Genomic DNA, 21,426 nt, shown 5'->3' with positions numbered 1-21,426 from the left:
TAGTCCAAAAAACCTCACTGATATTCAGAACACAGAATGGAGAGTTGTAGAGAGAAAAATATTGAAATAGTAGGTCAAGGGTCATGGCTCACATTTGACTTGGATCATTCTGAAAATGAATGGTGGAATGAATCTGACCCAACTTTCTTATGTACATATATGAATACACCACAGTGAATCTCACCATTGTGTATGTTCACAAGACACTAACTAAATAAACAAAACAAACTAAGAGTAAATAACTGAGAGATCGGTAGAGTAGAGGGAAGAAAACAGGCAGTGGAGGAGGGAGAGAAAGGAGAAATACTAGGGACTGAATTAGAGTAAATTATATTCCATGCTTTTATAATTATGTCAAAATGAATCCTGATATTATGTATAACTAAAAAGAACCAATAAAAAACAAAAAGACCCCATACAATTAAACATGAAAATAAAACATCTCTTTAAGACTCTTGAGTGACACAGCATCCTGAATGAGCTGCAAAATGATGTTGCTGAGAGAAAATTTCAAAAGTATTTTGATAATAAACTGTACATCAAAATCATAATGATAGAGACAGCCTCCCAAGTAGAGCAAGTTTAATATAAGGCCCATCGCACCGATGGCTCTCAACATACACTTCTGTTCAGAGCATGAATGCATAGGCATTAGCTTGCTACAAAAAATATATCCCAGATGGTACTTTTGTTGGGGGACTGAATGTTGCAGATTTAGGAAAATGTCAAGCTGCATTTATAAAGCTTATTACCATATTCAGGTATCTCAAATAGTATCCTATTGATGTTGTGACAATAATGATACTACCTGTTCTTAGCCCATATAAAATTTATTCAAGGGCTGGGAGCAGACCTTGGTATGGTAAGATAAGTGGAAGAGTGTGTGTTTAGCAAGCACAAGGCCCTGGGCTCAATTCTCAGCACCCTCTCCCTATCACTCAAGCATACTAATGTAGGATGGTCAGACTCAAATTAAATAATAATTCTAATCCAAGTATATAAAATTACCTTGGTAGTTTGAGGTAAAGCTGCATGGAAAATACAGACAGATGAAAACCCTTGCTGAGTCTAAGGGGTCAGATAACTGATCTGTTAAATTAAAACCCAAGGATTATTCACAAGTTAGCCAAATTTTAAAATTTTAACATTTTAGCCAAATGTTAAAATTTCAGGTTACTACCAGAAACATTTCTTTTTAAAAAACAGCATTAGTGTCTGCACAGTAAGTTCAAGATGTTTATGAATTAAGTAAATCTCATGAATTCAGTTTTTTTCATCCTTTTCTTATCTGGCTCATCTAGCTCTGTATCAAGATCTTTGACCAATCTTCCATCCACCAAACTCTTTGGGTTGTTGGCCATGTTTCCCAATCTCAAACCTCAGTCAGGGGTTTGTCTCTCTTATATTCTCCTGCTTGGTAGAGAAGAATTCTGATCCATAAAAATAGACTAATAATCATTCAGAAAAGGATGTGATTTGATATATTCAGATGTAATATTCAGGCTAGATCAAAGAATAACATGGGTTTATTGCTTACAATTTGAGACATAATAATTTTTAAATATATCAAAATAACTTTTATATAATACTTTTACTATTATTCTACCAAGAAATATTACATTCACTTAATATATACATATGTATATATAATATATATGTAATATATAATATATATGTGGTATAATAGAAAGTAAAGTTAACATATAGCTTGCTACTAATACTATGCATAAAGATGTATACTGTTAGTAAAAATGATAAAAATTTATAGTGCTGAACTGTGCGTTAAATACCTGTTTTAGTCTCAACTTTACCTCTGACTAGCCTCTGGCTTTGGGTATGTCATTGAACTTTCCTGCTCTTACGTGTCTTTATCCAAAAATGTACAAGTAAAGGCATTTAACATTTGTTGAACATTTAAAAATCACACACCAAGATTGCCTATATCAGCTCAGAGAAAAAAAGGCACTATCTTCCATGGAAACTGAGAATTTGAAGCAGGGTCTCTAACTCCACTGCCCGCTATAGTATAGTGTCTCTTCTTAAAATGCAAAGCTCTAGTACATGATCTTTAAGGTTCACTACCACTTTATCATCTCCGAATTGATTTTTTTGGGAAAAGGGATCTTGCTTTGTTATTATTCTATATATTTAAAAAGAGTGTCAAAAAGTTTCCTCTAGGCATGCTCCCTAACAAACAAGACCCTTTTGCTTCAAAATAACATCCATTCTTAGAAGTAAATCTACAATAATTATTCCATTTTTTTCTATAAAAAAGTTAACATGAGAAACTTTGCAGTGAAAACAGATAAAAAAGTTAACATGAGAAACTTTACAGTGGAAACAGCCTTTTGGAGCACATTTCTCCTTCAGGTGTATAAATCTGGGGAACACACCCTGCCACTGGGTGCTGTCATAACATAAACAAATCACAATATAAGAGCAGCTTTGTTTTTTTAATTTTTTTCTTCCTTTGGAAAGTGCTGACCACCTTGGGAGGAGCTGGTCTTTCTCTGAACCCCCAGCTGCTCCACCTCTCTTCTTCCCTCTGCAGCCCAGGCCACCATGTGCCCTGCCACAAACGTGCTGACTGGTGGAGGGACTGGCGCTTCAGGTAATTAATCCTTTCCTAATGTAGGTTAAGCAGGTGTGAAGCCTCCCTCACACGGAGAGGAGCTCGCTGCCCTTTGGAGACACCCCTAGAGTGATGGTACTTAATTGGGCTCAGATGATTCCCTGAAACTGGACAGGCTCTGCTGCTGACCTGCACATTCAGTTATCAACTTGCTTAATCTAAATCCAGTTGAAGAAACTGGTCTTTTTCCCCTTCTTGATTTTATAATATTATAAACTTGTGGTTAGGACTTCATGCCCATTCTGTCAATGGGAAATATAATTCTCTGATTAGGAGCAAAGTTATGTGGCTAATGGAGACTGGTTAAATTTTGGGATTAACTAAATTGAACTGATAACAGTGCTCAGAATTAGCAAGGGGTGGAATTTATCCATTATAATTTTCTCTTTAACTAAACTGCATGCACCAGTACTTTTTCATTCATGTAAAAATAATCTGAACTACACCCTAAGAAATCCAAGGACACAAGAAAAGATGAAACAAAATTCTAAGTGTTTTCATACTATGTACATTATTCTTTAATCAGGCCAAAGTAAATAAAAAATAAAAGTAGGCTCCTACTTCAGAAAAAAAAAAAAATCATAGTTTTTTTTTTTTTTTTTGATGGGGGGACAGAAAATATCTTCTTAAAAGAAATATCAAGATATTTTATAATAAACAAATAGTGCTATTATGTCAATTTACCATGCAACATAAACTGCTTAGAAAGTCTTGTCAATTAAAGTGGTTTTGACAAGTCAGGGGGTTCTTCTATTGAATTCTTCTAGCTAGTGGAGGTCATTTTTGAAGGTTGAAAATTGGTCTGAATTGGGGTTGAAGCAGCATTACATTAGTAAAATAATATGCCTATGAGGGCATAGTACTGTAGATGTGTCTGACACAGGTATTATCTGAGTTGTAAAATGCTACTCATATAGACAGAATGGGTCACTTTTGATATCAGTATAGCTTTCCTGATAGATTTGTTGAAACTTAAAAGAGATGAAGCTATGGGCTGGGGTTGTGGCTCAGTGGTAGAGCTTGCCTAGCATGTGTGAGGCACTGGGTTCGATTCTCAGCACCACATAAAATATAAATACAATAAAATATAAATATAAATAAGATATCAATAACTAATAAAAATATTTTTAAAAAAGAGATGAAGTTATTAAAATATACAGTTAGAGAGTAGAGAATGTTGCACAAGAAAGAGGTAAATGAATGGTCAATTCAAACTAATGCCTTGCAGAGGCAATGCAACAGTCTATGAGATCTCAATATTAAAAAAATTCCTATATTTCTCACACCTTTAATATCTCTCAGGGGCTTATCATGAGTTCAACTGCCTTTCCACATTTCTCCATCCACACCAGCACCATTTCTTTTGACCCATCAAAACCACGCTTTGTATCTTGAACCTGGTGGTTACTTATCCACTGAACCTTGGTCTAACAAGGAAACAGGCTGATTCCATTACATAAAAAAACACAGCTGAGGATGATACTCTTCGGGGGAACAAATATACAAAAGAACACAGTTACCTGAATTTTCTATACTGAGGTTTGTGTTTCAAAATTATTTCTAATTGTCCTGATGGCAATAAGAAAACTCCACTATTTAGAAAACACACACACACACACACAAATTCCTGTTGCTGCCACTGCTAGAGGACACCAACACTTTCAGGTTAATCATTCTAGTTTGTATAAGATGACTGCAATATTTTTCTTCCAAAGCAATTGGGATATTTCCTACCTTCCATAAACTCATTTTGATAGGTACAAACCAGGATTACAAAGTTATTGTCATCTACAAAATACAAAATATTATACCAGAAATTCTGAACTGAACCTTTTTCCAAAAGAAAACCCAGCAGTTAAAATCTTTTTGTTAAAGAAATCACTTGCATGTGTTTAAAAAGTGCTTTTGAATTACTCTGTATTTCATAGAAAACTGTTTCTCTGATGCTTGAAAACTCCAGCTGCCATACAATTTATATCTTTTTCCTCTGCTCTTTGTTTTTCAGCCATTTTCCCTGAATGTCAAAGTCAATTTAGTGCATTTCACTTTGCTGAATAAATCAGAGGCGAAATCCTTGCTAAAAGTGAAAATTTGATTTGCTAAAAGGAGCTTAGGGCAACTATTAATCAATATATCCAGAGTGTCAAAGCCAAGGCTAGGATAGACATGCATTCATTTGGAGATTGGCTGAGGCAGATAAAGGGGGACGCAGGGGAAAAAGTGCAACCAGCCACTGAGGGCAGTGGGACTAGAGTTGGAAAGAGGGTCAAAAAGGAGCAAAGGGAAAAACAAAATACGCCATGCGTCGTGGTCTGTGCTGCTACTGAATTCTTCTTTTAGAGGTGAAAGAACTGCTTTAATCACGCACTTAAGCATTTGTGGATTATACTAATTATACCAGCTTTTATATAACAATTTCCCATAAGACCCAAACAGTTTTCTCTCTTTAACTCGCCAAATTAAGAATGACCCCAAAGTTAGAGGCAACAGATCCATTAATAAAAGGAGAATATCATAAAAGAAAGAGGAAACCTGTGCCAGTTCTGTAGGATTCCAATGTTTTGGTAATCCTAAAGCACTAGATTTCAGAGTGTTTCAGGCTTCTGAAAGATTGTGCTACATGATGAACTGAATAACTGGACTCATCATGTCACTTTATCATTCAAAAAAAAAAAGAGGTTAGCAATGACCATGAACTTGCCTGAAGATGATAGCATATTTTAATATATAATACATACAGAAATCTTCAACATTTTAGGAAGGTAACATTGTTATTTTCAAAAGTATTAAGAAAGCTTTCTCTATGTAACTTGACTCAAAAGTTCTGATTTTAACCTTTTCAAAATGAAGTTATAATCAGGTCACTGTCAATTAAAAATTTCAATGGGGGTTCCATACCATTGGTAGGAAGCTGGTTTTCCTCAGCATGAAATTCAAGTTTCTCTATGATGGAGTCCTTGCCTACATCTCTAGCTCCAGTCATGTCTTTCTTCCATGTTTCCACATGGCTGTCATTATTTGGTTATAGTTCAATATCAGCCAGTGCACCCTGAGAGTCTTTGAAGCAGAACCTGTGCTGTATTCTTATGTGTATCCTTTGTGTACAGTGTCTAACACAGAGCTCACTACATGCTTATGCAAGGAGGGAAGGAAATCAAGGAGAGAAGAAGGGAGGCAGACATTGATTGAATGCTAAGGGGTAGAGCTAACATTTTCAATATGGTTCAAAGTCTTTCACAACTATTCACTTCTACTCCAGTTTACCTATAAGTTTTAATCAAAAACAACACCCAGTGAATCTGACCAGGGTCAGAAACACTGAGCATCCAATCTTTACAACCAATCATTGAAGGACCTTTTACAGCTATTCACATGAGTAGTTGAACAATGATTGACTCTTTTCATTAAAATTTGTGATCAGGAATGTCTAGGGTAGACTATCAATAAATATCTTGATTTTTATTGATTTAAAGATGTGTCATACATTCCCTTTCTATTCACTCCCCTTTCCTTTAACTTTTCATTTTGCAAATACACAAAATTAAAGAGATAGGCTAGCTATTTTACATGAGCCTACACTTATTAGGAAGTCCAAGTAGGTAACCTGGAATAAATAAAAAAGAACACAGTGGAAGTAGATGAGGAGTGGGGAGAAAGACACAAAGAAGATACTTGTAAAAATGTCATGTAAGTTCCATTAAAAGTATCATTTAAGTAACAGTACTAACAGTTAAAGCTCTGACCCTCCAATTTGCTCATTTATGAAGTATGGCTAATCAGAAGAAATTTGCCTCTGGAGTTGTTGTGCACATCATATAAAAGGTTATGAATATGTTTTGTAAATGATAAGGAGCTATATAGACATTAATTGTTTTGATATTTAAAGTTTAACTCCATGGAAAAGAATAAAGATGAATAATTTAGGTCTGAAACTAATGAAGTTGTAAATCATGAAGATTATTATAAATTTATGCACACACATATTTGTATACACCTATGCAGATACAAGATTCAGGGTAGGTACCATGTCATGCACATTTTGAAAATTTCCTATGGTACTAAGTGTAATGCATGTTGCAGACTCTCAAATACTTCAGGTATAATGGTATGGATATGTATGGATAGCAAATATATTTTTGGATACCTAGTAACTAGCAGAAGTAAAACACTGATGGTTTCCCAGCAAGGGTACCTATTGATATGAAGGGGTGCTTATTTGACCATTCTAATTATATATTTTTTCACAACATGTTTTTTGACTTATTGGTTCTTATTTATATTTCACAGTTTTGAATTCAGAAACTAATAAAACATTCAGTTATTTTGGGTTTGGTCATGCACAATGGACTGCATTACTTAGGCTAAAATGATCCCTTCCTCTTCACCTAGAACAGAATGAAAATACCCATAAAATGATCCTCCTAGATAAATAAGTTTTTCCCTCTTCTCAGTGAAAATTGGTCTTTTCTCTGAATATATTTTACATTAACTTTTATGAATACTAACTTCCTGGGTCACTTGGTTTTCATTGCAATAAACTGACAATCTGTGCAGTACCTTGGAAACAAAAAAATGAACACTGAATGCTTTATAGTTAGATCATGGTTTATAATTTGCAAATTAATTATACATAGGAATATAATTTGCATGTGCATTTTTTTCCTCATTTGATTTTTATAATTAATGGTTAGAACAGTAAATAACAAATATTTCTCAGCTACAGCTCAGGTTTTCCGATTTTACTTTCAGAATCATTCTACCCTATAGACTCACAGGTATACAACTAAGTATATTAACCATAACTTTCATGTATTTAATAATTGTATATTCTTATAATTGAAATAGTGGTTGAAATAGTCCTCTTAGTTGTCATGGCTTTGGGTCTTACATTTAACTTTTCGCCACTTAACTAGAAGACTCAACTACTTCACAGTTCTGAAATCATTGAGTTCACATAAACAAAAGAAAAAGTAATTCTGAGAAAAAAGTCTACAATTGCTTTAATTCATTCATAGTGAGGTAGAAATTACAGCTACAAATAAACTTAGGAAGCAATTAAAGTTTAGTGCAACAAAATTTTTAAATCAGTAACTAATATACACATTTACCAAGTTCCAATCATATAAATTCAAAATAAACTATTAGATGCTACTTTTTAAAAAATATATATTTTTTCTTTAGGTGTAGATGGACACAATGACTTTATTCTATTTATTTTTATGTGGTGCAGAGGATTGAACCCAGTGCCTCACGCGTGCTAGGAGAGTGCTCTACCACTGAGCTACAACCCCAGTCCTACACGCTACTTGCTTATGGCGTGTGATTCATTGTTAGTCAACCAAGCCCTGCTTCTTATCCATCAAACGATAATCCCTTGTGAAACACATGGAAATATATTTTGAATTACAAATGGGAATATAATCTTATGGTAATTATTTCTGCCCTATTTCATGTGCTTTTGTATATCCTAACCACTTAATGATCCTACCAGTAGCTTAAGATGGGCATTTTATACACTAATATCTAGCAATATGTATTACTAAAGTGAAACTTTTATAACTTAACTTGGGAAAGAATGTGGTGTTAAAATTTGACCTCTACATAAAACTTGTTTGAACAATAAGTATAACTCCAAACAGTACCATTAGCAATAATTGTCCAAATATTCTTAGTTATTCTTTTGAAAAACTTATGCCCTAACAGAGAGTTTAATTCATATTCTTTACAGATTTCCATCATTGTAGGCAATCTAAATTCTTTTTCTGAGAAAATTATAAAAAAGACAAGCCAATGAGTCATTTTTGATACATTCTCATAACTGCATGTTTTTACAAAAAAGTGTTTCAGGGTAAATGGAAAATATTGGTTCCTATAGTTTAGCTTTCTGTTTCTTACATGAAGAAATATACTTAAAGACTATTTTATAACATCATCTTAATAGTGTGGTTTTCTTTTAGAGCTTAATATCTCCTGCCTCCACTTGATATGAAGAAAATTATAGGTTTTTCTTTTCTTGTTTAATGCATCATAATAGGCATTCTTTTAATAATGTGAATAAGAGGTCCCCAAATTTGAGCTAAGTCCTTTTTCATGACTAGGTCACTGTTGAATTTGTCACGTTAAAAATAAATAAGTCAGTCTGAACATTTACTACATTGAAAAAGGAAAAAAAAAATCTAAAACACATCCATTTATTTAACTGTTCAAATACCTTTCTGTTCTTTTAAAGTAAGCTGACAAGATCTGTAAATACACTTAAGCCACTTATATAGGTCAGCTAATATGGGTTACGCTTTTTTTTTTTTAATAAAACACCATCTGACTAAGCACATTTCTGCATTTTGTTAACAAAGTTCCAGCACATAATAATATTTTAATCAACCACCAAGAACAATAATAGATCTGACTGTTGGGCTGATAATCGTCTTATCACATCCTGTGAAACCTAGCTCTAATATTTGACAGAGCCTCCATTACTTGGCAACCCATTCTAAAAAAGGCCAACAATGGGGAGAGAATGAAGTCGAGTGTGCAGTACCTCCGTATCTACATAAAAGAGATTAGAGGCGACAGCGTTCCATTTTACAGCTCAATCATATTGTGTTAGCATGCGCTTATCCGAGCGCGGACGAAATTGAAAGAGAAATAAAAAAGAGTCAGGCAGATAGGAACCAGAAAAGCGAGGCATGAGCAATTTCCAAGGATATAAAAGGATGCTAATGGCGGGGCCCTGTCATTCTTAAAAAGGGCTATTAGGGCACCATCATCTGTTCTTGTGCCCTTATGCTCCTCCAGCTAAAGTCAAGCATTTTCTAAAGCCCTTGTGATCTTTTTTCTTCTATAGATAAAGTATGGTCATGTTTCATAACAACACACTTTCCCATTTATGTGATTTATTAATGTAAGTCAACTAATTCTATTTACTGATAAAAAACCCCACTCCATATGTATTTTTCTTCAATGTTTTCTTTTGTTGAATTCTTCACTTTTTCTGTAGCAAAAGCAAGTGTACAAAAGCTCATTCTTAGCAGTCAGAAGGGCTACTGATCTGATCTGAGATGCTAAACTTTAAAGAGAGTATGTCTGTGCATACACAAGCTGAGAGCAGCTGAAAGAAAACAAAGACTCAAATTTTAGTTTATTTTTAAAAAAGAGTTTGCTTTCCTTTTAATGTAAGCTTTATGAAAACAATGAGTTGTGGAGTTAAAACTAAGATGGGAAATTTCAGTTCTGACTAGTCTTTAATTCTGACTCTGACCTAACTTATCAAGACTGGTTCATGTATCAAGAACATAATTTTACTTGTATCAGGGCAGAAATGTGACTTCATTCTTTATGTTCTCTTTGCTTTTACCTCCCTGTCTAGTGCTCTACATACCTCTGTGTCATTTTCTGTTGTCATGAAGCCAGGGTAAACCAGCATATTTTGAGGGCTGAGCACCCTCTCTACCACCTCAAAACACTGGATGGTACATGCATTAAAAAAATTAAAAAGAATTTTGTTTAACTCCTGTTTTGCTAATCCCCTTCTGAAAAGCAAGATATTCCTTGCAATCATTTAAAATACCCTCAGGGTATTACAAAAATCAGAGCTGTGAATCATCACTCCACAGTGACCTCCTCTGGTATTTGCCATGGAGAGAAAATAACATCAGTCCCCACCAACTCTAAGCCTCAGCTTAAGACTGAGCACACAATCGTATAGTAATTGTTTCCACCACTGAAAATAGTGTTACTCATAGTTATTTAAAGTTACCATCTTTTCAAAAGTCACTAGAGCCCCATTACTTTAATAAGTTCCTTTATAATCTGACGTTTCTACTTAGATGCACAACCAGACCTGAAAGTTTATCACTGACTTTTCCTTTCCAGAAGGTTTGGAAGAAGTTGTTAACCTTTAGTAGTCTTTACTATAAAATGTCTGGATGAAATCAAAATACCGGCTTGAAAAATCCCTTGTTTCAGGGAGACTTGAGCAAAGTTTGCAGAAGTAATATGTGGTCTGGACTCATAGTGACATACCCCTTCATGTTCTTAACACTAACAACAATAATACTATCATCCTAAATATTTTGAAATAGTTTTTTCAAATGCAATCAACTTGGATGCTAAAATATCGTAATTCTATTCCAGGAAGCAATGCTGAATACATGTTTTGAAGGCACTGGATATGTTGATGAACTTGTGCAAGTGTTTTTTTACTTTTCTGCCTCATATCTTTGAATGATGACAATCATTGAAATGATTATAATAATAATAATAATATAATAATAATCTTTGAAATGATGATAATCATACATGATTCCTGGGTTAGAACAATGGTTCATTTGTGGTAACGAGGGATAGGCTGGTGTAGTTTTATCCCTGTGAAGACATGTGGCAATATCTGAGGACATTTTCATTAGGGGTGCCACTGGCATCTAGTGGGTGGAGGCCAAGGATGCCACTAAACATCTTATAGCGAACAGGACAACCGCCTACAAAAGAAATATCTAGTCCCAAATATCAATAGTACAAAGGCTGAAAAACCCTGGATTAGAATAACGTTATTATAAACATATATATTTGTAAGTGTGTATATGCATGGGTACATGTATGTAATAATGATATGCTATATATTAATATAAATCATATTGATTATGTGATTATGTGAAATGTCTAAGGATACTTCAACAGATGTTAGTTTTGCTTCTACTATAAAACCCTTCAATAACAATTGCCTTCCAAACAAGTTTTCATGTCCTGTTTTGCAAATTCTGGATATTCCCATTAACACGGTAACCAAATATTTTAATATCTTTTAGTAAATTTCTCCTTTTTTTCATTTTTGTATGATTGACGTAGTTACAATACAAATGCACTATCACTCACATTATCAAATTCTTATCTTTCTTATAGATATACTAATGCCTGCATGGGCATTTTCTAAAGAATACACTCCAGCTCACCTATTTAACTAGTTTTGACTTAATTTGGGGTGCTTTATTAGCAAACAGTGTAAGACAAAGTAGCTGGTATAATACAGAGTGATGTTTAAATTAGTTTACAATTTGCTTGGCCTCATCTAGAACTACACTGAACAAAGCCATTCAGAAATGTCAGCTGTGTTCCTAACCACTGTAACAAATTGTCGCCTGAACGCTGCACACCTAATGACTTCAAATTAGCTTCACTGCGATATCGCCTGACAGTTCGTTACGACTGTTAGCAACATAGCTGGCGTATCATGACCAATAAATTGGTTTCAGTGTGGGCTGGGAAAGGGACTTCCATCAATTTGATTAAAGAAATTACTGTAGCATTCAAAGCATAAAGACAAACTAGTTTAAGGAGACAGAAATAAGTTAACTGTACCAGAAAAACATTGTTCATCATCAAAAACTTGTTTATAAACTATTTGAAGATCAAAGTCCAAACAAATAAAAAATAATTCAAATAAGATACTGAAATTCTCAAAACTTGTGATCATGTACATGTTTACTGTCATTATTGGATAAGACAAGAAAGAAAAATAATAGAATATTTTAAAATATTAACTTTAAATTGCCACATGAAAAAATTTCCCATGTCACTTCAATATTTATTTTAAGAATTTCTATATAAATGCTTGGTAAGCATCTAATTGTAAACCCAAGTTTATGAATAGAAAGGGCAATTCATTGCAAATAGCCACCAGGAGAAACAAAATAAGTAATTCCTAAAAGGAAAAAAAATGGTAATTAGACTAATGCTGATAATAACATTTTTTAAAGTGAAGAGAAAAAGTAGAATCATTACCTTAGGAAAAGGCTCAGAATTGAAAACAATAAAACTATGTTTTTAAGACTTAAATTCTCTTTATCTCATACTCCCAATAGTACCTTCATATATGAAAAATAAGTGAGAGCTTAAGGTGGTACACATATATAAAGGCTTATGATTCTATTCATCAAATTGGCAAAGCTCTAAATTAAGTGTGATAAAAAAACAAATGGGAAGTTCAAAAAAAAAAATCTTATGAGAAAATGATTAATTTGCCCAAATCTATATACATATATAAAACCCAGGGAATTAATGTCAACCTTTTTCTTTTCTCTTTTTCTTTTATTTTCAGAAAATGTACCTGGAATATGTTTCGCCCATCCAATGATAACCACCAACTCTCGGTCGGCTAAGTCACACAGTGTAGTGAGGGCTTTGATGTCACTGTCAGGGACAGTAGGGTCAGGCATGGCATAGATCTTCTCCGGTTCAGCCACCAACAGATGTGAGACAATCTTGTTATCTGCAGGATCAGACCAGAGCACTACAGCATCACTAGCAGTATCATCCCTCTTTTACAAACCCTAAAGTATTCTTTGTCTTAAAAAAAAAATCATTCAAATAGCCTACAATAAGCTCAAAATATTACATTTGTGGTTTAATAGATATATATAGGTATTAAACAGTGTTCAGGAAAATTCATAGCAAGGAAGGCACCACTGCAGACACAATGGAACATATTTTCTTCTTCTTTGCTTTACCTGTTTTTGCGGGAATGAAGCATCTGCCTGTAGTGAATTTTTTTTATAACAAACAGATAAAAGAAGTTAGAAGCTTTCTGGGTTTGCTATTGGATTCTTAAAGTGGGATTTGGGAAATCAGATTAAATAGTATGCAATAGCTGTAAAGTAAAAAAAAAAAAAAAAAACACAGTGAACCATTGAAATATAGACTGTAATGCAGAAGGCAGAGAACTACTAATGCCCATAGTCATAATGGGCATGAAAGTCATTAATTGTCTTAATTCCTTTAAAGCAGAGCAAAGGTCGGAGCCCTTCTGCCTGGGTGAATTACTGACTATATAACTCTATCTCTGTGGGATGCATTCAATAGAATGTCTTTCCTTTCTCCCGCTCCCCAGACACCCAGTCAACCTTCCAAATATAGCTTAATTTTTTTTTTCATAAAATACTCCTACTTAAATGTTGCAATATTTTCTCCTCTGAGTGCCTAATTCTTTAATCCTCCATTTTCATCTGTTGTCCTTAGTTCATTCTCTGGTTCAGATTTATCTGTCTGAAATTTGTGATCTATGTTTTAAGAATCCTTCATAAAATAAACACTAGAGACAAATGGAAAGCCTCACATCAAATGTGTTTTATTCCTCAGGGGCATGTGAGAGTTTATGGAAGGGGTTGGAAATCCCGGTTAACAGAACAATTTTTCTTGTTGGACCCTTTTTCAATTTCTCTATGCTACTTTAGATTTTATACTTTCTTCTCTGTGTGCAGATATGAATGGGTGAGAATAAACCTACATATTTAAATATTCTATGTATTATTATTCTAGAAAACCAGGATATTAAATAGGCTATTTGTGAACAAAGTCAAAGTTTCCACTGTATCTATGAGACCATTTGCCTTTCACTGAGTTTTTAACTTCTTTAACCTAAAATGACAACACTGCACATAATGTAGAATTAAATACAGCATCCCTTTTAGTTTTCTTTCATGAAATAACAAGATTTATCCAAGCTACAATTGAGGCTTTCCTAGCATGATGTTTTTTAAAATTTACTAATATGGCTATGAATTATATTTCTTTCAAATAGTCACCAGATAATCAGTCATCATTGGCAATAATAGTCAATAATCATTAAACTATATATGTGGATTTGGGAGGAAATATTCCCAAATAACATACATTCTAGAAAAATTAAAAATTAAATGCATTCTTTTAAATTTGTGGATCTACAAAGAATGACATTTGTTTCTCATATATGCTACAGAAATAACACCCTGTATTTTTGGTTTCGCTTGGAAAAGTTTCAACTTTCATTGCTCTGACAATGCAGCAAAACCTGTCAGCAACCACTAGATTCTCAGGATTAGAAGAAAATGCAATAGTAAAGGGCACAAACATGTAACTGAAGGAAATCACCATTCTAGATTTTTTTTTTAACACAAGTAAAATGCAACCTGTTTTACCCAAGTCAATGGATATTTGACTCAGGGGATCAGAGATATTTCGTTAAAGCTCAGAAATTCCCAGCATTCAGAAAATGGAATAGCCGGCAGCACTGTTTCTAGGTAAATCTTATTTAATGTTTCCCTAATTAGAATCAATAGAACCCAATTTTCAATCTTGGGCCTTTGTAGTATACAAACATCAGTCAGGGTGTGGAAATCTCCCCAACCACATTCTCAGCAGAGCCCATGCACAGTCTCTTGACACTTATCTGACAGGATCTGAAAATTAAGTTTTATAAATGTTTGTTACAAAAACACACTAATTGGATGGACTGAGGAAAATTAACACAGAGGCCCTTAGATAATGAGTAATGATTTATTAGGAGTCCTCTTTATCTCAGACAAATGGAGCTCACTGAAATTGCCGTAATCTTCTTAAAGGTACTTGACAAGCCACTTCCCAATTTCTCAGGTTTACATAGAAAACGATAGATATTCCTCTATCGTGTTGACTTATAAATGGGCTGGTGCTCATTTTTCTTTCCATAAAGGAAATTATCAATGGCTTCAGTCAATGTTAGCATAAAATAAATGAGAAATGGGCAATCTGTGTATTATTGAATCAAGGAAAACTAAACCTAAACCTCTAATGAAATTAAGCATTAGTGTTTATTGCATTTTATTGTATTATCAGAAAGTTTTTTATTATAATGTGCAAAATCTGCTTAATGCAGTCCTAGATTGTATTTGCAGAATGCCAAACAGCTTATGCAGGCTGAAGAGAGGATGCCAGATTGGACAATTGAAGGTATAATCAACATAATGTTTTTTGGAAAGGCAAAAGGAAACTATGCCATATGTTCACTTAAGCTTTAATTTTATGTAAAACTGGTTGTTTTTCCTTTGACATAGCTAAAATGTCCTTTCATTTACAGTTCAGGGTCTGCTTTATTTATTTAACAGATTCCCATATGCTCGCATGGATGATGCACAGCAGTGACCCCTCCTGGAGAATCTGAATTAGAAGTGGATACTTTCTCCTCCCTTGAAAGCAGATCAAAAATTCCCCACTCCTTTTCTAGAATGCTGCAGAGGCATCTTCCTCTGATGAGAGTGTGTTGTGTCTTCTGTGACAAAGAGGGCTAACTGGGAGAATCCTTTCTTTCAAAGCACTTCCCAGTGCCTAGTAAGAACTCTATGCATAAACACCCTAAATTGCTAGCTCTGTTGCACTACAGCTATTAACTGATTTTTCAGAAAATGGGATGCAGTTATTGCTTCAATCTATATTCCAGCTCTTTTTAGTTAATGACAAGGAGAATGGGGTTTGCATTTTAGCAATGTACCCGTCATCCTATCAAATTGCAACCTGGCATCATAAAACCATGAGCTCTTTAAAAACAATTCATAATGCCCATAAGGGCATTTGAGATGGAACCACCAACCTATGCTTGTTATTAGTAGGGTTCATTCTTGTTTTAATCTATTGCTATCTAGAGTGTCAACCTTCTATAGCTCCAAATTAATGAGGCCCCTAATGTATTTTCATTGGGAGGTTGAGCAGCCAAACTCATTTAGTTAGTGAAAACTACAAAAATCACTTTCTTGTGAAATCCGAAACTAACAGCTCCAATGAACTAATGATCACAGTATGATCCATTTTATGTAGCTCCGCAAATAAAGATAACCAGTAAATGTAAAATTCATACTATATAAGCTCTGCATTAATATGCTTATGCTTCCACAAATGACTAGGTACAAGGTAAGGAGAAAAAAACCTAAAGACATCTTTAAAAGGAAAAAATAAAAGATAATTAATTGAGTTGCCATTGCTCCTCACAGACAGTTCATGGGAAGAGAACTACTGTTCTCCAACAAAGAGAAATCTCCTTGGAGTCAGTAGAGCTGGGCATGCCAACATGGATATACGTAGAGCCAACTGGGAGGATTTCGTGCTCTGGGAAGCCAGACACATCTGTGGTACTTACATGGCTTTTTGGCTGGCTGAACCAGCTGAGGGTTCAGGTATGGGCTGTTTTCTGCATCTATTCTGCGCTTGTACTTCTGCCGACCTCCACGTACTCTGTCAAGACGTACCCCTGTGAGCAAAGATAGGCACTGGCTTACTGTTTAGGTAACAATCTTTGAGACCAACCAAATGTATTGATAGTATCCCCTTAGGATTGCTCTGGAGACAGAAGGTAGAATGATCCAGGAGTACAGGTGGAATGTAAAAAAGTGGTGGATAAATCAAAATTGCCAGTAGTGGGAAACCATGTCTACTGCCAGATAACAGACCTGAAACACATTGTATGCATAGCCACCAAAGTCACCACTTATATACCAAAAACAAAACAAAACAGATTAATTCCATGTGAATTAATGCAAAGAAATTACTTTCTTCATGCTAGTACAGGATCTCAAATTAAAGATATCTGTACTTCTTTTTTCCTTGTCATTAGTTACTCCTAAAAACTCAATGTATAGAACCCAGAAGACTAGGAGCCAAAAGGTATCAAACCATATGGTCTACCAGAGCATTCGATATAAACCTGTGGAACTAAATCAGAGCCTACTTCTGGGGATTAGAATTATACTACACAAGACCTAGTCCTTTGCAATGTAAGTATTATTCTATATTAAAATATCCCTGTGTCTCATGAGAGGAATGTCATTTGACAATCTGACACATATTAGTATTTCCTGTCACATGTGGGAAATCTAGGAATAGATTTGATTGAACACAAGATAGATAGATGGGCTTCTTAAAGAAAAAATTCAGAAGGTTACACTGTCATATCAAACAAAGTTCCTGTGAATAGGGCAGAGCAGGAGGGTGAGGCAGGAAAGCAGGCACAGATAGACTGGCACTAGTAAAACTTTTTCCTAAATAATGATGGGTTAGATCCAACCTCCAAGAGGTCTTACTGTCATGGATTAAAAAGATTAAGGGGGGAAAACAAAATGGAAACAAAGGGATTAAAAATATAGAAAAAGCTGGGTGTGGTGGCTCATGCTTACAATCCCAGCAACTCAGGAGCCTTAGGCAGGAGGATTGCAAGTTCAAAGCCAGCCTCAGCAAAAGTGAGGCACTAAGCAACTCAGTGAGACCCTGTCTCTAAATAAAATACAAAACAGGGCTGGGGATATGGATCAGTGGTTGAGTGCCCCTGAGTTCAATCCCTGGTAACCAACCAAAACAACAACAATAAAACAGAAAAGTTTCATTTATGTGGGAGAAGTGGTAGAAAAGAATTTGATAATAATCTAGTTTCCAGTCTATAGTTGTCAAATTTAGGACAAGACCATATAATTCTTTGTCATATAAACAGTAGAAGCAAGAAGACACTCTGTTTGTGGTATCTGGCTGTACCCTAACTGATGTAACTGTGTAACATTATCCATTAATACATTCAACCACATAATGCATTATACATATTTTGGCATTTCTCAAACTGTTTAGAAAATAGATTTGGTTTAACAGCATTGTCGGTATTATTATTTTACTGTAAGTTCTCTCAGAGCCACTCATATGCAAATGAAGTCTATAAAACTCTACAAGGAAAATATATAGCACCTGCAATGCTCTGCAAACCAAGGGATGCTGTTTTTTGGAATATTTATTAATATCATGTGGAACAAGTGAAATTATGGGTTATCTGAGTTATATGAAATAGTTTGGTAAAGGCCAATGTATTTCTATGGAAATCTGTAAGATGAATATATTATTCAAACATTATCAGAAATACACAATATAAAGGAAACCACAATTTTTCATATTATTTAGATCTTACTTCAAGAATTGATTATCTTTTAGTGGACCACACAACAATTTGGTTCTAGAAAAAGCCTGTACTGCTTTATTGACACATCAGAGTATGAACAAAATCAGTGACAACTTCAAGAGTAAATAAATAGGTTATATAAAGGAATAGTTTAAAAAAATCAAAGAAGTGAGGTACAGCTTTTAAGTATTCACTGAAATAATGTCACATGTGAGTCACAAAGAAAGTGTATTTCCTTATTGTTGTTTTTAACACACTTCATGTCCACAGTGCAATTTCATTCCTTTATTCAAATTTCTAAATTTCTATTTTATTGCATCTATATTTACTAAAGCTTAATACCTTCCACTTTTTTCCCCATATAACTGTTTTCATCTCTTCTGTTCAAAACTTTCTCAGAGATTTTTTTTATATAAGATGATTACGTTTTCTTTCATTATCTAAGATATGTTCAAACTTGTTTCATTATGAGAATTTTAAAAATTCAAAATCATATTAGACCATAAAAAGCACATGCCCAATTCTAACCAAATGAAAACATTTAATATGGTATTATAAGAGTGGGTAAGTAAAGGCACAGGAGGAAAGAGGACAGATAGGGAAATAATTATAGCCAAAGAGGGAAGGAACATTTTTGGATATCTCTAAAATTATTACAACAAAGAAAGATTACAGAAAAAAACATCTTTAGTGGGTTTATGGACACCTAAATTTGCTTTGGATACTTGTTAGAGAATGTGTTCACCATAAGCAATATATTCTCACATTTCAAACAACATTCTGTGAAGTCACAGCTGGTGAATTCCTGACAGCGATGTCTATCCATCAGGAAGGTCTAGGAAAAAGAACTTAGCTGAAGGACTTGACTCTAGATCCTGGCTGAAGAAAATTTAGACACAGTCACAGCACATTAAAGCCACTAATCAGCTTAGCCAACTTGGTCAAGTCAGTGGAGAGAATGCAATACTGAAAACTCACTGTTACACGTAAAATATATATATATACACACACATATATATACATATACATACATACGCACACACTCACATATAAGCACATTATTGATTGACAGAACTTTTATTATGTATTTTGTATTGTTTTCTGTATTTATAGAGAGACACATGTTTTAAGGATTGTCAAATAAAAGTCCTTACTATGCATTTCCCTTTCAACTTGGAAAACTGATTTTATAGAAACATACATATTATTTTCTCTATGCTTCATATAAATCTAAAGGGGTGCTTTCTTATGACCCCCCCGATGTTCATCCCTTCCTGTGTGGCTTGTTCAATAACTCTCTCTCCATCCATCTTTATATCCATCTCATACTTCCCATCCATCTCTACATTCATTCCACACATACAGATATCCAGTTTCTAAATAGTGAAGAACTTCTTATGTACACCATGATTTTTCAATTTGCTAACATAAAAATCAATTAGATAAAGCATTATTTTGTGATTTATAATTTTATTTATATGACATTAAGTATAAAAAGATTAGTTATCGATACTCATTAAAAATCAGATTCATCATTTCATAGTAAAAGTTGACAGAGACTCAATATGCAGAAGTGTTCCCACCAAGTTTAGATAACAATTAACGGCAAAAATTTGTAAAGTCAATATATTTTTAAAAATTGTAGTAACTTTTACATGCAAAAAAATTTATCCCCTGTCAAAATCAGGGAAATATCAACAATTTCAAATGCTTCTAAACAAATACAAAATATTTCTTACTACTGTTTATTGGTTGTTTTGAGGTATAAATAACAGTATAATTTATTTTGACATAATTATATAAGCATGGAATACATCTTGTTCTAATTCAGACCCCAGTACCTCTCTTTCCCCTTCCCTCCCCCTACCCCTTGCTCTCTTCCCACTATTAATCTTTCTTTCATTTACCCATAGCTACATACAAGTGACATAGCTCTGAAAGTTAAATTCCTCTGAGCTTGGTCCATTATCTACAATAGTGATTTTGTGAAAGTTGTTTCCCTTTTTAATGTTTCCAACTGTAATTACATAATAGTATATTCTTAATGATTACATGAAGAATATGTCAAAGAGAATAAAGCATAGTTAGCACATTAGAAATGGTCCAGTTCTTTTTCCGACTATTCAATAACTAGCTCTGTAAAGTTTGTTTATTCCCTTAACTTATTTGCTTTTCCAAATATAAGATGGATGCAAAAAGAATATCTTCCTTGATGTTTTGTTGTAGTAATCCAGTAAGATTATATCATGGGTATTATGCAAATGTATACTTAAATAGTTCTTAAGCTTAAAATTCTAAGTAAAAATAAGGCTATAAATAATGTCATTGTGTTATTATTTTGTTGAAATATTGGCATTACATTACTGAGATATACTTTGTATCATGATCATTTATTGATTATCTATTCCCATGGAGTTTGACAATCTATTCTATATCAATTCTGTAGGTAGACAGATTTGAGATATGATGGAATGGTATGATAATTCAAAGGATACAAGCCAAATAATGATACTATTTGATGTCTGAATGATTTATAGAAATATCTGGTATCCCATTTTATTTATTGCTCATTCCTGTCACTAATAATATCTTTAGATATGAGTATTTTAGAAGACAGACAGGAATGAATAAAAAAAAAACTTTTAAATGAAACATGCTTTCCCAGAATTTAACTATAAGTATAGAGTACAAACCTAAGTACAGAACTTACAATTATCCAACTAACTTAATACATTTTAAAAGCTCCAACTAATCATTTAGTGGAAGCATGCAACAATAATATTTATGATCAGGATCTGGGAAATCCAGATTGGTCATAAATGAGCATTAATCTAACTTCAATATTTTCATCAAAACCCAATCAGACTTCCAGACAAAGTCTCTCTTTACACTTATACAATCTTAAACACAAACAATTTCTGCTTGGACTTTACTTATAAACCTGTTTTGAAAAAAGTTTAGAAATGAGAGTTTCCCCAGAAAATAAGATACCCACAAAATGCAATATGTGACAAGATTTGAAGTTAATTAGGCAATTGGATCTTCCACTCATGTGGAGACTGCCATTTTCTTTTTTAAA

At 33.9% G+C, this 21,426-nt stretch overlaps 1 protein-coding gene across 2 annotated transcripts in view; it reads right to left on the bottom strand.

The window, feature by feature from the left end:
- Positions 1 to 21,426, bottom strand: part of Esrrg (estrogen related receptor gamma) — a 217,307-nt gene that overhangs the window by 47,769 nt on the left and 148,112 nt on the right. The window contains exons 4-5 of one of the 2 annotated variants that reach the window (XM_076873099.1): positions 16,551 to 16,661; positions 12,735 to 12,896 (exon numbers count right to left, since the gene is read on the bottom strand). In XM_076873099.1, the coding sequence (XP_076729214.1) occupies positions 12,735 to 12,896; positions 16,551 to 16,661 (273 nt within the window). The remainder of the gene's footprint in view (positions 1 to 12,734; positions 12,897 to 16,550; positions 16,662 to 21,426) is intronic. The other variant, XM_076873100.1, reaches the window with a different exon arrangement.

This window comes from Callospermophilus lateralis, chromosome 13, assembly GCF_048772815.1.
Source record: "Callospermophilus lateralis isolate mCalLat2 chromosome 13, mCalLat2.hap1, whole genome shotgun sequence".
Taxonomy (NCBI): Eukaryota; Metazoa; Chordata; class Mammalia; order Rodentia; family Sciuridae; genus Callospermophilus; species Callospermophilus lateralis.
The sequence above is the reverse complement of the archived record's forward strand: the minus strand, read 5'-3'. Positions and strand labels throughout refer to the sequence as shown.